Raw genomic sequence first — 15,694 nt, 5'->3', positions numbered from 1 at the left:
GTTCTGTGGCACTGGCCTATTGTAATGGCAGGTGATCAATTCGTAACTTAATTTTTTGTTGCCTTCATGTGCACTTGGACGTAACCAATTGGGCGCCCGAGGGTCTACCCTTCCCAGCCTTGGAACGATCACATGAACCCGTTGCGGTACCCCACTTGGACTTATAGGTGGGACGTGGTATCGGAGATGATGAACGGCGTCGATCTTATGTACAAGCAGTACACCAACGAGTTGGACTAGCTTACCCCTGATCAGGTAATCATTGACATACATCACTATAACACCCAAGGTTTGTAGGACACGAAAGGATAGATTTAGTATTTGTGTATTCATCTTGAAAAGTGGGGGAAATTTTTTCGCATATGTTTAAGACACAAAGTGATCGAGATCATGAGATTGGTTATGATGAATTAGGCTTTATCATCAATACAATGTTTGGTTTAGAGATAATCTTTGTTGATATTTGGTAGAAAAAGGAAAAAATGTAAAGATAACACCAAGGTTCATTTGAATTTGATGGCTGCAAGTACACAAATCAGTTGTAGCTAGTTTTGAAATAAGAGTATTGAACCACGAAGAGCTACTAGTAAAGATCTTAATGCCCCTTGTTGCTATTTATCTAGAATTACTTAAATCTGCCTTAAATACTAAATGAGGTGTTTTTGATAGAGTTTTGTAGGATGGTTTTATAAAATAAATAACTGAAATAAAAGAGCGCAATTACAACAAAGAATTAAGTTTGAACTTCAATAAGGCTAAAATGTTCTCGTGGATTATTGGTTCCACCTCTAGTATTAACTAAGAACACAAACTAGATTCATATCTTTGCTCTCATTGTGGGAAAGGCTCGATGTTAGGATGTGTATTCTATAACACATCCCTGAATAACCACCGTGATGACCTTCGGCAAGCCACCTATTGACCCATCACAATTAAGGGATTACCCCATGGTTATTTGTGAAGCATGGTGACTCCTCTCTTACCCCTCCTTCCATACAATAGTGCACCGCACATGGTATGTCACTTCCCATCGTATACACTATCATACTTCCGAAGGTAGTTTCCTCTCATGACCAAAGGCAAATATTACATGATCGACTATCACAAGAGAAAACTAACATACAATCATAGTGCAAAGCTATAAATCGTCTCCATTCATATTATAATATTACTATGGTTTCTCCATCTCCCCAAAGAACGAAGTGGACTACTCACACATGAAAACAATCAAGAACATTATCATAATCTTATGAATGAAATAAGGGTAATGGTGTGAATTCAAGTACAAACCCACAATGACAATGAAGATTACAATTTAATGAGATAAACGGGATGGAGATGGTGATGGTGTTGGGGTTCATGATGAAGGTGATGATGCTTTGTCCTCCAATGATCTGGGTAGCAACTTGGATGATGCCCCTTCCTGTTCTTCCTTGAGATTTCTTCTGAGGCGGTGTTATGGTGTCCATGGTTGCGTGTGTGTTTGTATTTCAGATCCGTTCTGCGGGAGGCGAGAGTATTTTACGAGGCGGTCCTCCTGGCACAGCGTACGAGCGGACGGTACGGGTGGGCTCCCCCCGTACCGACTTCTGCTAAAATTTCAGGAAGTTTTCCTCGCATTCACTTTTCATCCAGGTGCATATTTAAGTGCTTAAATGATATTTATCATGTCAAAATACCATAAAAATGATAGTTATTTTATTGATATTTAAGCATTGCCTTAATACTTCAAGATCCTGCGTAGACAAGTATAAAAGGGTACGGTAGCGCGGTGAAATGAAAAAATCCTATTGCTACTCAAATATATTTTAGTGAAACAATGGTGTAAAATATGTTAAAAATGCAATCATCAAAATTCAATATTGAAAATTAACACTTACCTTCAAATTTGAGTTATAACCAAATTTAGAACTAGAGGACTTGGGTAATGAAGCAAACATACACTTTAATAATGGGAATAATATATTTTCTTTACAAATAATTGATTAAAATGAAGTTCGCAACTTTGAATCTTTACAAACTTGAATACATGGAATTGAAACCTAGACTAGACATACACTACATCTTCTATTGGAGATGCTACACTTCATGACCTGCACACACATCAACAGCCAGAGGAAAGAGGTTGAGGTTAAAATGTTGCCAACACTTTGAGAGTGAGGCATTATACTATATGAGCTTTACAGTCAAATTCTAGGAATGGTCCTAGAATCTATATTTGGAAAAAGAAAGGCAAACTAGAAGGAGAATACAACGAACCATGGTGACCAAGTGACAAATGACCAGCAATAGTAAAAGTGACACCATTTTACATTTAACTAGTGGACACCCCGCGCGTTGCTGCGGAAATGCAAAATATTTTCATATATGCAAAAATAAAATAACATTGAGAAAGAAATTTGGATGATAAAAAGCTCGTGCATAATTAGTAGAACAACAATAGTACCGTGGTTGAACAATTTTCATCACCAATTAGTTATTATGAATCCCATACATCAACAATGCAGACTATTAAGATGTCTGTGTTGAAGACATACCACTTCGAATAGGCTTGCTGCAACAAAACTATCCGATATAGAAATCTTCTCCTCTGGAGGCTGCTTCCCGGCGTGATGTGGGAATATATCTAAGGAAATAAATGATGATAATACATTTATATTACAACATAAACTTATTGAAAATATATATTAATGATTGCAGAATATAAATTTCAGAAAATATAAATTGAATTATACCATACCATCACCATAAGACATGACAAACTTGCAACATGCACCAGCAATATTAAGAAAACCCTGTTGCGGCCTGGAAAATAAGAAAAAAATTGCACACAATAAAGAACGAAATTAGGAGAACTAATAGAGGTTAGATGCATGTTGAGCAATACAGATTTTCTTACGAAATTATTGATGCCCTTGTGTTCATGAAGAACATAAACTCAAAATAATTAAAAGTAAAACAGATAGAGACATAGGAAATATACAATAAAAAGATCCCCAAGGCTATGAATGTATATGAAAGTAGGAAGTAAACTCTTAAGTCTCTGCTGCTATGTCGTTTCTTTCCTGATCCTTCCCATCCCTCCCAAATCCAATGCTCTTTTTTGGGGAAAAAAAATCAACCGCACTGTTGATGTGCTTAATTCCAACGTTCTCTCGTATATTGTCTAATCTTCGATCAATCTTGAGCTTCAGGCCCTGTAGAGAGGCAGAGGTAAAGGAAATAAAGATGCACCTTGAGGCTTTTGCCGTTCCATCTTCCATGGTGAGAACGCAAGGTGCAGAGGCGCAGAATGACTACGCATCTGCATGGCCGGCCGGGTGAACTCCGTCCCCGAGATCGTGGAGGACGACTACCTTCCCGGGAGGCGGCGCTCCTTCTCACGAAAAAGCTAAATAGCCTGGCAAGATGAAAGCGAGAGAAGTTGGATGGGGCTTAGACGCTCGGTCCAGATGCTATGAAAGTGGGACCTAAAAAATGATGTGAACCGGCGGTAGACGAATGGGAACCGACGATGAGTTCAGATAATTACATGCAGTGGAGGTACTGTAGGATGAATCGGTAGTGGGCTTCGGCGTTTGTGCTGATGATTTAATGAAGGTTCTGCAAGATATAGGCGGGCGGGTAAGAGGATCAGCGAAGGAACCCGTAGCAGTATAAACCCATGACCAAAATGATGGATTATGTTACCGAAGCAGCAATTTGCTGATTTGGATCCAACGGTTAGGAACAATTGGAATGACGTGGCTACACCAATTTTTAGCTTGCAAACATTAAATGCTTTTTAGTGGGGATGAACTTTATAGATATTATAGATTTCACTGAATCATGAAGATAAGCAGGGAAATCTAACAACAACAGTAAAATAATGTCAGTATCTAGACCAGAAAACATGCCATGCTCATTTGAATTTCAACAAAGGGTAAACAGAGCAATGTAAATAATCTTTACACTAATAGTCAAGATCATTCTCAATTCATCAACTAGGAAAGCAACAGTAGTCAAGTATATTATCAGTAATCATCAAGGAAGATAAAAGCTTTGGTCAAAGTAATAGTAACTATGGAATTGACAACTGTACCAAAACAAATATCTAGTATGAAACACAACAGGCAAGAGTGCAAGGCAATTAAACAGGCGAGCTCATCCTCAAGGGGAGATGAACAAGGCATGGTTGAAACTTGAACCACAGAGGGAGCCACAAGGAATCAACTCAGTCATCAAATGCATGTTTTGAGGTGTCAAGTCCATGACATTAGTTCATGAGGTTACAAATAGAGGCAAGCGACCAATAAAGCCAACAAGAAACAATCTATCAATGTTTGACAAGCTAGAACCCAATGTACTCTTGAATCATTGAAGAACACAAGCACAATCCTCTAAATTCAGAGAAACATTTCCCAAACACCAAACTAACCACAAGCTAGTATGGTTACATAGTAATAGCATGTGAAGCAGCTAGGAGGAGCATGCTATCCACAAGAAGCAGGTTTACCAGAGCCACAAACTTGCGCTTCTCTACAAGCAATATGTCGAACTCAACCAAGTTAGATCATGGCACTGATGATGATCAAATGGATCATACACGAGTAAATATAGCCATACCACTTCTCCAACTCTAACTGGTGGGTAGGGAGGGATTTATTTAACACCATTTGATCAATAAAATCAAGGGATAATCTAGGTAAGTAAAAGCAACCACTTCAATTATTTAGATAAGCCCTGAGAGCTTGCAACACAATGTTTAAAGGCAACTCAAGCAAATAAGCACCATATCTAAATAGGGCAGGGCACAAGAACAAGATAGCTAAGCCTGTCATCCAATAAATCATTAATAAAGTTTATTTATCAACATAAACAGATTTTCTAATGATTTGACCTTTTTTATATAAAAATAGGATAGAAACCTATTTTAAGGAACAACATGAAAAACATATAATACATAAAAGTTGTGTTATCTCAAAAAAAAAACATAAAGTTGTGTATATTTTGGGCCAACCTAGAAGAAATTGGTCCAATAACACCACCTTTCCAGCCACTCCAAATTCGACCCAAGTGATGGCATTGGCCCACCACACTCTTCCAGACTTCCAGTCTAAAGCGCGGACACAATAATTTCGAAAAGTGGCGCTTTAAATTTTCTAGATCCCCAATTCCCCAGGCTACAAACCCTAACCCAGTCTCCCTCTCCCCGGCCGGCGGCCCTCTTCACGGCGGCGCTCCTCTCCCCTCCTCTCCCGAGGTCGCCCCACCTCCGCCTTTCTCGCCAGCGTCCACAAATTTCGGGGGTGGGGGGCGCACCCTCCAGATCGGCCCCTGCTCTTCCAGAAATGGAGGGTAACGCGCTGGGCATCTCGGTCGCCGGTTGCGGCGCCGACGCGGCGGGGGACGATTTCAAGTACATCTGCGGGCTGAGCACCATCCTCGTCGCCACCATCCAGGAGGTCAAGGACCGGGTCTCCCAGATGGAGTTCATCTTCTGCACCCAGCTCTTCCCGCACATCCAGGCCAAGTCCAAGCTCCTCCACGCGCGGCACGCGGAAGATTCCACCGCCACTAGGGCGGCCGAGGACGAGTGGAGGAAGAGGGAGGCCGGCCTGGCCAGCCAGCTGGAGGAGCTCAAATGCGGGAAGCGGCGCGCGGAGGACAGGCTGCTGCAGCTGGAGGCCTCTCTTGAGGCGATGAAGGGGAAGCTTGCGGATGCCGCGGGATTGGCCGCGGAGCATGATGCCGAGAAGAACCAGCTCCTGGGGAGACTGGAGGAGCTCAACCGCGGGAAGCGGGGTGCGGAGGATCGGCAGCAGCAGCTGGAGACCTCCCTCGACGAGATGAAGGGGAGGCTTGCGGACGCCACACGATTGGCCGCGGAGCATGACGCCGAGAAGAAGCGGCTTCTCGCGAGGCTGGAGGAGGAAACGAAGAAAGACGAGGTGATTCGCCGGCTCCAGAGGGAGATTGGGGAGAAGGCTGCTGAGATATCAAGGGAGAGGGAGGCTCATCAGCAGCTCCTGCTGCAGCAGATGGAGTCCAAGGATAATGATCTTGCTCTTGAGAAGAATAGGGTCAATCTTGTCACTGCCAGGTACAAGGATCTCAAGTCTCAGTACAACCATCTCCTTGCAAAGCTTGACCAGAATGAAGGCTCCAAGTCTCCTGTCAACAGCAAGTCCTCCTCTGCAAGTCCTCCGAGCAAGAGAAAGCTTAAAGGTACCACCCTGTGATTTTCCAAATTCCCTAGAGCTACTTAAGTTTTGTACATTTTTCCCTTGAATTATGGCTAGAATTTAAATCATATAAGAATCTGTACTTTTCGTGCCAATATGATCAAAGGTGCAGATCAATGTTAAATTGCTAGTATCTCTTCTCTGTCAATGCTATCACATGCCATGCATGTTTCTTATGTAGGAGTTACTGATTGGATATCTCTATTTACATCTGTCTTGGTCGATTTCCAGATTTACAGGACAGAGAAAAGGAGAGCATACAGCTAGTGTCTAAGACTGAAGACCAAAAGAATGCTTCTAGTTCATCTGCCAAGGCCCAACAGACTCCACATGCTACCTCTGGAAGCCCTCCGAGTAAGAGAAAACTTAAAGGTAAGCTACTTAAGAATTGTTAATCATGGTATCACACTTTTTTGTTTCTGATTTTACTGATAGAATGTAAGAATCTTATAAACATCTGCACTTTTCTTGCAAACATGATCATATGGTGCATTACATCCTGATCAATGTTAATTTGCTAGGACCTCTTTTCTGGCACATAACATGCCTGTGTTTTAAATATGCAGGAATTACTGATTGGATATCTGTGTTTATAACATGTCTTGCTTGTTTGATTTTCAGATTTGCATGACATAGAAAAGGAGAGCATTCAGTTAATCTCTAAGACTGAAGACCAAAAGGACACTCCTAATTCATCTGGGAAGGCCCACCATACTCCACGTGCTACATCGGCCAGGAGCCTGTTCAGTAACTCGCGCCTTTGTCTGCCATCTCATCCAACCATCCCTCCGCAAAAGAATGCTGCTAGCACTTCAAAGACAGATGCATCATCTAGTTTCACCCGCCCAAGTCACTGGAGGGAAACTCGTGCACGTAAGGAACCAGGTGTTGTTGATCCACATGACGATTTTCTGGACACTCCTCTGGAGGCTGTCAGAAATACAGTCAGGAATCCTACAGCTCGCGAAGAAGCACTAGCTCTTGCTGCCCCTCCTCCCCAAGATATGGACTTCAATAACTCTGACGATGAGACTCAAGACATCAATATTGCCACTCAGGGCCTCAACAACATACCAGTTCCCAAGCAACGAAGCACCATTTCAATCCATCCACCAAATAAAGGTTTCAAATACACAGAACCTGTAAGAAAGAAAGCTGATAGGGAGAATTTGAAAGGTGTTGAATGCAAGCAGTGCAAGAAGTTCTATGATGCTGTGCTTCCTGATGGCCGTGTGAATGGTAATGGCACGGATTCTACAAGCATGAGGTGCGAGCATCATGATGGCGTGTCCAGGCATAGATACAGGTATGCTCCTCCATCGACGCCCGAAGGGTTTTGGAACATTGGATTTGAATCAGAAATGTAACACTTGAAGCAGGAGGCAAACTTCTTTGGTGTACATTGTACAATGTCCTGTCACAACATAGATTCTTAGTTACCCTGGATATTGGTAACGGTGCAGCAAATATCATGTTGGAGAAATACACATCATCGTTGAGGTTGATGGTAGTTACATAGTGCCAATTTGTTGAGGATAGAACATTGTGTCAGTTTACCAGTTCTATGTAAATTTAGAAAAGTTGAACAGTTGCTTTTTAGTGTTAATTTACAATTGAAAAAGCAGTTCTGTTGCCCTGAAAAATTATCATTCAGTGGCAAACTAACTTTGTTACCTGAGAAACAATTCGCAATAATAGGAAATTATTATTCTCTTACTGAAGCTTGTACAGTTGTACTTAAATTCACGACCTGTTGCTTCTGCTGTTTACAATTACTTCAGTATATGCATTAGACAACAACAGTTTGGCATTTTTGCACTGGTTAGTTTAGAGCATGTAGCAAATTGAAGATCTCTTTGCCTGTTATTGGATCAGAGAGCTTGTGTTTTTTGTTTTACTGGAATATGTGATACATTGTTTGATTTTACAATCTTACTAGTATCAGCACTCCTTTTCAGTTTATCTTAGTCACCCAGTGTAAAATCCATTGGAGAATTGCCCTTTCAGGCAGTGATTTCCTTCAGTTTTGGGTTTTGGCTCAGCCCTTCCCATTTGTCCATTGAATTTAGTTCCAGTTTAGGGCAGTTAACCTCTGGAGGAATGGAGGTTGTGTGTTGTGGTTTATTGATGAAACCATGTAACAAACGAGTATAGCCCCTCAGATTTTTGTGTGGTTTATCGATGTTTCTTTCTTCTGGTCTAGTATCTCGTGTCATCGCAAATACATGTGATTGATGTATTTGCGTTACTAAATTGTTTTCTTATTGTTATGCATGCCATTTTAGATTTGACACCACTCAACTTCGATAAAGTTATTTTGTATGTATATGCTTGTATAGATTGTCAATTGCAGTATTTTGGAGAAAAAAAGTGCAATATATAATAGTATTACTGTTGTCTTAACTTCACCAATCTAAATATGTTTAGTATGCTAAGCCACCAAATTTAGAAAAGGTTACTCACTTGGATTCTAGGATGTCATCTATTTTCAAACAATGAGAGGTACATATCTCTACATTATTGCCAGAGGTTAATTTTTCGCCCAACCAACTTTCATATATCAATTCACAAACAGAACTACATTGTAGCCAAATTATTACGTCTTGAAGAAATATGTTAATACAATATTTTTTTTCATTAGGTCTTTTATGGAGTTAGTAAGGATCTTGTTGTGTGATAATAAAAGAACAAAGATACTGAATTACTCGGCTCAAAATGTATAATAGCGGACTTCCGGTTTAATCTGTTTTCACACTGGTGTGTGCATGTTTCTACTTTTCTGTGGTGTTTTATTTTTGCAGGATTAGTGTTTTTGAAATAATGCTGCGTTTTAAAATATGTTTTGACCTACTGCAGGAAGAAATGCTATCCCGATTCTGCAATAGTATAACAAATTTGTTTTAGAATCAGTCGTGTACATATAACTTCACTGGCTGAAAGCACATCCGTCTCCTTTGTTATATACACTTAACCTTTTTCTTCTAGATAGACCGCGCAGGTGTCTCTTCTTTCTCCTCTCCCTTTTGATCCTCTTTGGATCATTGAGGGAGGCACCACGGAGGTACTAGCTATGCACACGGAAGGCGACATCGGGTCTGGGAGTCGCGCAGAGGCCAGGAGAACACCACGGCGCATGTCGACACAGAGGTGGTACTGGGGACTTTTGGCTCTGGGGATATACCCGTTGCACCTGTTCTTGGTGCCCCTGTGTGCGTGGCAACACTTGTTATACTCGCCCAACATGAAGTAGACAATGTCTTGTTCCTCCGCGCTCAGGCTGGGGTACATCGGCACCATGTCAGTCGGCATGCCAGCCTTCTTGAACTCATCTTGCTCGGCGAGGCTGCCCAGGCAGAGGAAGCGCTTGGTCCATCTTGACATGTCCTCATCTGGTGAGAGGCTCCAGACCTTCAACGTGCAGTGTCTGAAGTCCAGGAGCTGGACAAAGCCGTGGATGGTGACAAATTTGATGGACGACTCTCCGGAGCGACCAATTGTCCGGTACATGTCGGAACGCATCTTGATTGCACATGAGATGGGGCAGGGTGGATCATCATCCGGGTGCTTGATGAAACCGAACTCCAGCTCGGGACCACCGTTTGAGGCGGAGAGCATGGCGTCGACCCTGCAGTACATGACGCCGCAGAAGAGGTTCGCCCAGAAAGCGTGGCCGCCGCAGGTGAAGGGCAGGAGGGTCATGTAGCTGCGGCTGACATAGTTTTGCTTGAACTCGGGCGGGAACCTGGCTCTTATCAGATCCCACTGGCACGGCATGGATCGGAATGATGATCGCCACACGTAGAGAAGGTCCTGCTTCACGGCGGACTTGTCGATGTTGTAGATGGTCGTCTCCGCCATCTTCACAAGGGCATACCTGCGGCCGTCGTCGCCTGGGAGGCGCGCAATGAGAACTCTTAGCGCAGCGGCTGTCTCGAGCTTCATCCCAGGCTGGACAGGAGTCAGGGACGAAGGATGAGAGGGGATCTTGGTGAGGGACTGCTCGACGGCGTCGTAGACGAGGTAGGTTGCGCATCTGCATCTATCGTACCAATCGAGAACGATCAGGTTAGCGTCGACGGCCTGTATGGCACCACCGAAGGAACCTTCTCTCCAGACCGTCAGGTAGGACAAAGCTGGGGCCTCTGCAACATGAGTCTCCAAGTGCAGGGCCTCGTTCGACCCGAACCCCTGCCAGCTTACAATGCTCAGGGGGAGCGACGCCGGCGGCTCGGGCTTGGTTGCTTCCTTGCTGAGGGAGTAGCGGCGGTTGAGGTCATCGACCGTGCACACGGTGCGGCTCAACACGAGCGGCGCGGAGCCAGGCATGGCTGACGCTTGTGTTTGGGGCGCGGCAGGAGAGACGGAGATTGTGGACAGAATTAGAGCTGGTTAAAATTCGCTGCACGGATCACATCAAATTAACCTAGCAAACGCGAAATTTATGGCTAACTCTGGCTAAGGGTGCGACACGCGGTCTCTAAATTTCTGTTGATTACAAGCTCTATACGCGATCTGTGCAATATATGTACACTACCTCACCAACCTAGCTAGTCCAAACCTATACGAACTCTTTTTTTTTGCGAAACACAGTACAATCAAAGACGCTCATACATACGCGCACACACTCATCCCTATGAACGCACACACGTACACCCTACCCCTATGAGCCCCTTCAAGAGACTGCGTTGAAGAACTGATCCGACAGGTCTTGAGATTGACGAAGTCACCGCAGGCGCCTCGCTGTCGACGGGAACGTCGCCTCCCATTGAAGAATATTCCGCCTTTATGAGACACCAAAGTGTCAAATCTAGGATTTGAACTCTGGTGGGCTGGGGTGCCACTGCCCTCCTAACCATCCAACCATAGGTTGGTTCTCAAACCTATACGAACTCAAACTTCCTAAACAAGAAGAGACTACAGGCTATGCTACCACGTGAGGATTTTTTTTAGGGCAACCACATATTTCATTAATCAAAATTTAAGTTTTTTTAAGACTACGCCAAAATCAGTAGGAGAAACAAACCGTCGAAACTTGACTGGTAGGCCACGGCGTCGCTAAAAAATCGCTTTGCCTGCTATGGGAAATGCAATTCTAACGGCACCGTGGCCTACGGTCAAGCATCTACCATTGTGATTCGTGCATATCTATGTGCAACACTAAGTCGCAACTGAATCGCTTTGCCTGCTATGGGAAATGCAATTCTAACGGCACCGTGGCGGCGTGGCCTACGATCAAGCATCTACCATTGAAATAACATTTTGATTCGTGCATATCTATGTGCAACACTAAGTCACAGCTGAATCGTTCGGTCCATTTATTTTGTAGCGTGAATCACGAGGAGAACAGACGGTTGAAATTTAACCGATAGGCCACGACGCCGCTAGAAAAATCGCTTTGCCTGCTATCGAAAATACAATTCTAATGGCACCGTAGCCTACCGGTCAAGCATCTACCATTGAAACAACATTATGATTCGTGCATATCTATGTGCAACACTAAATTAGAGATATTGAAACTTAATCGTTCCATCCATGTATTTTGAAGCGTGAATCACGAGAAGAAACAGACGGTTGAAACTTGACCGATAGGCCACGATGCTGCTAGAAAAATCGCTTTACCTGCTATCGGAAATGCAACTCTAATGGCACAGTAGCCTACCGGTCAAGCATTTATATATATATACACTATATAAAAGTTAGACAAATTGACGCAAGGTGCTTCATTCTGGTACTGTAGGTCGGTAATTTCTGAGTCTGCCGTTGTGTGGGCCCTTACCTTTTATTTTGCGTTTAAGTTTTTTTGGTTTGCATTATCTTTTGCATTCATCGTTCAGGTTACCGGTTGCCTCTCGCAATCTTTCCGGTTTCTCTCCAGCTCAAGCCGGTTACAGATATTTTTGTTAGATTTTCAACGCGTGTCTCCGTTTTACTTCCGTGTCATAGTAATCTCTGTATTACGTGTCCTCCTCAGCACCGCTTAAGGTTGCGTGGATGTTACAACAACAGAGGGGAGTTACAGCAACCGGCGAATCACGTCCCCATCCACGTCTCCTCTCTCTCCTTTCTGCCACCCCTCCCTCCTCCGCGTGGGCTTCTCCAGGGAGTTCTCGCGGGCACTCCAAGGTGAGTTTGGCCTTCTCTCTGAGATGACCAGCAGCCTGCGAGTAGTTTAGGGCTGGCCGGGATGGTGGTGACGGTCGCCGCCGCGTCGGTGGCTATTCGGCGGAGGAGGGTGCCGGATTGCCATGTCGGCGAGCGGCATGAGCAGCACGCGGGCAGGAGAGGCATCGCACCAAGTTCCTGGAGCCGGCCATGGCATGGGGGCAGCGCGCGCCGATCTGGCCGCCGCGTGACCTCGGGAGGGAGTTGGGATAGCAGCGACGCCGTCAGCGACGCCGTCGACATCGATACAGGATGGGGAGCAAGTAGCAGCGAGGGTGTTTCTTTCTTTCCCTTCCTCTGTCAACAACGAGGCGGGACGGCAAGCAGGGAGTGACATCACTTTTTCTTTTCCGTCCACTACTATGGTATTCTTCCGTGTAATTTTTCTGTGGATTTAGGACTAGCCGCTTTAAGGTTCTGTTGTGTCGCCATTGGTGGCGGCTTGGCTTGGTCGTCATCATACTGCTGTTTGTTCTTCTCTTCGATCTTTGCTGCTTTGTGTTGTTCTCTTTCCTTCATTTTGTCTTACTGAAGATTACCCATCTGGATGTAGGCTGTTTAACTTTCTCCCAAATTCATACGAGTAATCGACGTGGTCATGGCCGCCAGCGAGCTCCCATGTGCATCTTGAGGACTTCAATGACTTTGCCGGGCCCGTTGCAGGCGTTGTAGGAATCCGCCCTACAGGTCTTGGGATCTATTTACTTTTTTTATTCCTCTGCTCTTCATGCGATTGTTGCCGCTCTATGTTAGGTAATACAACACCAACCATGACACCGTGAGTCCATCTCGGTGCTCCTCTGTTGGTTTTGCCTCACAGAATCTCTGTACTAAATATACATGAACTTGCAGACAGGTCAGAAGAACAATGCAGACATTACTGAAATATGTATCGCGTCGAAGTCATTACTGGAGAATCATTTGCACGGGTCTGCGAGCACAGAAATCACGAAACATGAAAGAATTTGTATGAACTGGTTTTCATTGCTCTTGACCATGAGGTATCCCACTTGACACACAACTCACTATTTCACACTTGATTTACTTATCATTACACTCTTACATGCAAAGTGAATGTGGAGTTATCCCAATTTAATTGTTGATTTATTCACGAGATTTCAATTTCTGGGAAAAAAATATGTGGTCTCGGTCTTTGCAGGTTCATTATAGTCCAGCTTCTCTTCGAGAGCCTGTCTTCGGTATGCTCATCATAATGCACCTTAATTTACAAGTATCTAATTGTGTCCTCATATCCCAAACGTGCTGAACCAGGCTACTCTTATTTGTTTCAATATTTAAATACCATGAAAAAAATTCCTTCAATAATATCATGATAAAATTCCAATGGAGAATAGATGTGCAAAGGACAAAACCGAGGTGCCCCATGTCATCCTGCGGGGGCGACCTGGAAACGAACCTTAGCTGCTCGGTAAAGCCTGCGCGGAGTCAGCGTGCCCTTCCTTTTCCACTCGCGAGGTATGCTGAGGTGTTGCATATTTGTCTTTGTATTATGCTATTCTGAAGTGATTATGGTGAATCATCTTCTTTGCTATTTGGCGCAGTTCGCAGGCTGCAATTTCAGTTGGCAACCTAATCTTATAATGTGCACAGAAGCTTCTTAATTTAAGAAAAATATGTTAAAACCATTTACACCTCTGATATCGTAGTCTTGCCTGCCATGTTAATTGCAGTACTTAATCTCTTTAGGGGGAGGGGCTAAGCAAGAAGTTGAATTGGTAATGCTTACCTCTTCCTTCTACTTTGTTCAGTTCAGGAACACCTTTTATGTTTGCTTGATAAAATGTCATGCTGCTGTTGGTGTATACATATATAACTAGACTTCAATTGACATATATCTCTTAACATCTAATTGTAGTTTCTTAAACGCCTCCTCTGCCCACCACTTTTATAACATGCTCATGTAAAATCAATTGAATGCCAAGTTCATTTGCGTAGCAGATTTCCCATTCTTGGGCATCCTTCGAGAAGGATCTACTTGCCTGAAAAGGCAAACCATAATGACTAATGAGCACAGAAAACAAAATAAGAACAAACCATTAGAGGCCTGTTGCATATTGGTGGCGTGCCCACTATGTTTATATTTCAATTCTCTGTCCATTTTGGGTGCTTCTTCTTTATATTTACAGTTATTCTTTTATAAACCTCTGCACCTTCATCTATATAACAACCCATTGATATTTGCTTTCAACCATACTTAGCTAGCTTCCACCATGTAAATACTTTGTTCATGAACTGCGATCTATTGAATATTCGGTACTGCAAACAAAATTAAAAAGCATAAGAAATCGAAAAAATGGAATTCCAACTAGATCTTGGCAATACAATCATCGCTTAGAAGTGTACTGCATGGTATGTTACTATTGAAGCTACAGCAGCCATGGTGCGGATCAAAGTGTCACTGTGTATCTTACAGATTTGACACAGATCTCCCAGATGGCAACTGCAATTGTACATTACTTTATATATATATTTATACTTACGGTCGTTTCCTATATTCTATCTACTGTTTGATGCAACAATTTTCATTGGTATGTACATACAAAGAACTGATCGATCAAATCAATTGCAGGGGCAAGACCATATAACAGTAATATTAAACGAGGAGTATTTTGCTTAGGTACTGATGTGGTGAGCTTTTATACGTTATATAGAATCTTGATTCCTATTGGTTTACACAAAATGAGTACTGATTGTTCAAAACTAACTGCAGTACCAAGATGATGTTTATATAGCTAAATTCAGGTGTCTGCAAACGATATTTGCAAACACTCGGTGTTGAAGCTACCTACAAGAGCTGATGCATTTCAAAGAAGAGTATCTAGATAATAATATTACCAATAGTGTAGATCAGAACTACTGGATAATTCATGCACGTTGTAATGGGAATGTGCTCTCGAAAGGCCTCAGGCCGATCTTTATTAAGAAGAAAAGAGAGTTTTACAGCAAGCTGCTGGCAGCTCCGAGGTAGAGCAAAACAGCAAAAAGGCAACCAGACAAACCTGGGCTGCTAACAGAGTAGGCAATAGCTACTGAATACAACAGAGGTACAACATTGTAGTCCGGAGACGCCACCATCTACAGCCGGTGCAGCCTCAGATTGCTACCACCCTTCCAGCCGAGCGCCATAAGGAGATGTCCTCTCTAATGCCTTCAAAAACTGCCTCGTCACTGTGCCGCTGGTTTTCAAAGATTCTAGAGTTCCTCTCTTTCCAGAGCTTCCAGTGCACCAAGATTACCACCGTGTCGAAATCCCGCCTAAGGTTTTTAGGGACTCTTTTCCTTACTTG

At 43.3% G+C, this 15,694-nt stretch overlaps 1 protein-coding gene and 2 long non-coding RNA genes across 3 annotated transcripts; all 3 read left to right on the top strand.

Annotated features, from left to right (window-relative positions):
• Positions 1–5,180: 5,180 nt before the first annotated feature.
• LOC124667640 (protein gamma response 1-like) lies at positions 5,181–7,895 on the top strand. The gene is made up of 3 exons (XM_047204904.1): positions 5,181–6,207; positions 6,456–6,596; positions 6,846–7,895. Exons 1-3 carry the CDS (start codon positions 5,331–5,333, stop codon positions 7,589–7,591), a joined length of 1,764 nt encoding a protein of 587 aa, XP_047060860.1. The 5' UTR covers positions 5,181–5,330; the 3' UTR covers positions 7,592–7,895.
• A 5,387-nt stretch (positions 7,896–13,282) lies between these two features.
• LOC124659947 lies at positions 13,283–13,796 on the top strand. The gene is made up of 3 exons (XR_006989757.1): positions 13,283–13,387; positions 13,546–13,585; positions 13,742–13,796. It is a non-coding gene; the product is annotated as an uncharacterized LOC124659947 (long non-coding RNA).
• Positions 13,797–14,030: 234 nt separating this feature from the next.
• LOC124659305 lies at positions 14,031–15,206 on the top strand. Its single transcript, XR_006989533.1, has 3 exons — positions 14,031–14,122; positions 14,977–15,035; positions 15,118–15,206. It is a non-coding gene; the product is annotated as an uncharacterized LOC124659305 (long non-coding RNA).
• Positions 15,207–15,694: the final 488 nt, after the last annotated feature.

Source organism: Lolium rigidum, chromosome 6 (assembly GCF_022539505.1).
Source record: "Lolium rigidum isolate FL_2022 chromosome 6, APGP_CSIRO_Lrig_0.1, whole genome shotgun sequence".
Classification (NCBI taxonomy): domain Eukaryota; kingdom Viridiplantae; phylum Streptophyta; class Magnoliopsida; order Poales; family Poaceae; genus Lolium; species Lolium rigidum.
Note: the sequence above shows the minus strand (reverse complement) of the source record. Positions and strands in the feature narration are given on the sequence as shown.

Coding starts and splice junctions, on each gene's coding strand:
- LOC124667640 (XM_047204904.1), top strand. CDS start 5,331: ATGGAGGGTAACGCGCTGGGCATCTCGGTCGCCGGTTGCGGCGCCGAC. Junction 6,208..6,455: donor GAGCAAGAGAAAGCTTAAAG/GTACCACCCTGT, acceptor GTCGATTTCCAG/ATTTACAGGACAGAGAAAAG. Junction 6,597..6,845: donor GAGTAAGAGAAAACTTAAAG/GTAAGCTACTTA, acceptor TTTGATTTTCAG/ATTTGCATGACATAGAAAAG.